The 2,551-nt window shown below is 33.5% G+C and overlaps 1 protein-coding gene across 1 annotated transcript in view; it reads right to left on the bottom strand.

Moving 5' to 3' along the window:
- Window positions 1-1,038: 1,038 nt before the first annotated feature.
- Window positions 1,039-2,551, bottom strand: part of PURG (purine-rich element binding protein G) — a 55,967-nt gene continuing 54,454 nt past the window's right edge. Inside the window, exon 3 of the mRNA XM_012648586.1 lies at window positions 1,039-1,116. Within this exon, the coding sequence (XP_012504040.1) occupies window positions 1,039-1,116 (78 nt within the window). The remainder of the gene's footprint in view (window positions 1,117-2,551) is intronic.

Below are 2,551 nucleotides of genomic sequence, written 5' to 3'. Positions count from 1 at the left end.
GGCTTTTCAACTTACTTATTTCCATGTTTGATAGGTCTAGTTTTTATAGCTCCTCCCTAAACATGAATTTAGATGCCAGGCCAACTGGATTTAAATTCCTAAAGGTACCACAAATTCTGGGGCACGAATGAAATGAGGAAATAAACACAAGATCAACTTTTGGAGCCCAACAGAGCTGAGATGCTTCCAGTACAATAATTAAGAATTCAAACTAATCACACATATAAACAAGTTTATTAGATTGTCAGTGATACTTTGAGACAAATTCAAGTTATTTTATTTTACTTCATATAAACAGAGGAAGGGAGGAAAGTTTTAAACTTCAAGCTTTGTTCAGCATGTGTGCAGTTAGCATCCACGAAAGCACCATTGGATATGGAAGAATTAGCACCACAGAATTTTAGGACCTAACTGTTAACATGCATCACTGAAAAACCTGGAACATAAAAACTGAAGTAGTACATGGTATGGTCTATTATAAACAATACAAGGCAATTTATGAGTTGTTTTCATACAGTACAATACAATCACAATAAATGAGAATCTTTTCAGTACAATACAGGACAAAAAACCACCTTGTACCCTGTTAACACTAAAGCAGTTACAGATTTTAAAAAAATGTGTCTTGTAAGAGGAAGTGGGTTGAAGTGATCCCTCCCCACCTAAATTTTTTAAATTCAGAGTTATACAGTTACATGATCTCTTACGAAAGTATTTTCAAATCTATACGTCTCTCTACCTCAATGCTGACGAATGGTGGTTTGAAAAGTGAACGGCTTGACGAATTAAAAAAGCAAAAAACAAAAACCTGGTAAGAGTCGAGAAGTACTTCAAAGTGGTGGAAGGTATTTCACATAAGATCGGTTTGAAAATGATGCCAGTGGTGTTGATACTTGTCTTCCCTTCCGTGGAGGAATGCCAAGTACAGAAGCATCGCATTCACGATGAACTTGGGTTCCTTGCTTTCACCGAATGCCTTTATTCTGAGGCGTTACATAAGAGACTTAGTCCTTATTCCTCAACTGTTTTTGTGGTGTCCTAGGGTTGTTCCTTATGCTTGATTTGACAACAGTGAAAAGGGTTGATATTCTCTCTGGATTTAGGGTAATTTGTGAGCTAAAGAAAAAATATTAATTTAAATTTAGCAAATAGGAAGTTTTAAAGGGAGTTCCACTATTTTCCCAGTACAAACCCATAATTAATATCATTGAAAACCTTTCTGTGAGAAAGCATGTAACAAGTCCTCAAGTTTCAGTTGTGTCCGGGCCAATTTTGGCATATTCGAAGCTACTGTATAAGAAATGTGCAATGAGGATAGATAGATTAAAGGTATATTCAGATCTCAATGCGTTGATGCCAAGGAAAATATAATTTTACTCACCAAGAGAGGAATATACCTTGAAGCATCTATGCAGACACATGAATTTATCATGTGTCTGCCCAACTTCTAATTCTGGAATAGTGATAACAGGGTCATTTAGGAAAAAGTACTCAATTACAGTACGGCAGCAGTTTTATGTTGTATATATTTAACAGTGAAACATTTTCGAAAATAGAATCAGTACTATATGGTAAGTTTACAATTCACCATTTCTATACTTGTAATACATGCGTTTATTTGTTTTCCAAGTTTTTAAAAAATCCCACTAGGACCAACATCTTTCAGAACAACAATCTAACATTAAACGAAACTTTCTAAGGAAAATATTTAGCATCACAGAGATTTGAGAAACGTCTGTTACTCAGCATCACAAAATACTCAATAGGTCTACATTTAAGATTGTTCATGCCATGACATTAACACACCTTTGGGTTAATATATCCTATTTTAAAAAAGAAAACAAAGAAACAAAACCAAATAATCCACATGAACTTTGTCTTTAGTCTCTCCTTGATAAGGATAGACCACTGATAAACTCGACTCCTTTCTATACCATGTAATGATGACTCAGTCTATGAAACTGCATTTACAGTTAGTAAAACATTTAAAACTAAAGATAGGAAAATGGCCACCACAGAGAAAGACTTAAAGATAAGTAAAATTATAGAAAAATGTTTTCTTTAAAAAGTATACTGCCCCAAAACAAAAAAGAAAGCAAAGTTTTAAATATTCTTCCGTTGAAAAACATTCTTGGGTAAAAGCCTATCCACAGAGAAAGACTTAAAGATAAGTAAAATTATAGAAAAATGTTTTCTTTAAAAAGTGTACTGCCCCAAAACAAAAAAGAAAGCAAAGTTTTAAATATTCTTCCGTTGAAAAACATTCTTGGGTAAAAGCCTATCCTTATAAATAGGCCTATAAATAGGCATCAGAAAGATGTTAAGGTTTAATTTGAGAGGGTTGAACACTTTTGAAAAAATTATCCTATGCTTTCTCTACTGAATTAAATTCATTGTATGAATCAACTCCTAATTTTCTGAAGAGGAAACAGTTATATACAGCAGCACATCCATGTTGATGATTAAATTTGGTAATTCACCAGGCATGGCCGACTTGAACAAAGAAGAAACAAAATGATTTTGTAATGTGTTAGGGTTACGTTAAAAAAAA

Source organism: Propithecus coquereli, unplaced genomic scaffold, assembly GCF_000956105.1.
Source record: "Propithecus coquereli isolate 6110/MARCELLA unplaced genomic scaffold, Pcoq_1.0 Scaffold29, whole genome shotgun sequence".
Classification (NCBI taxonomy): Eukaryota; Metazoa; Chordata; class Mammalia; order Primates; family Indriidae; genus Propithecus; species Propithecus coquereli.
This window is presented reverse-complemented; position numbering and strand designations above follow the sequence as displayed.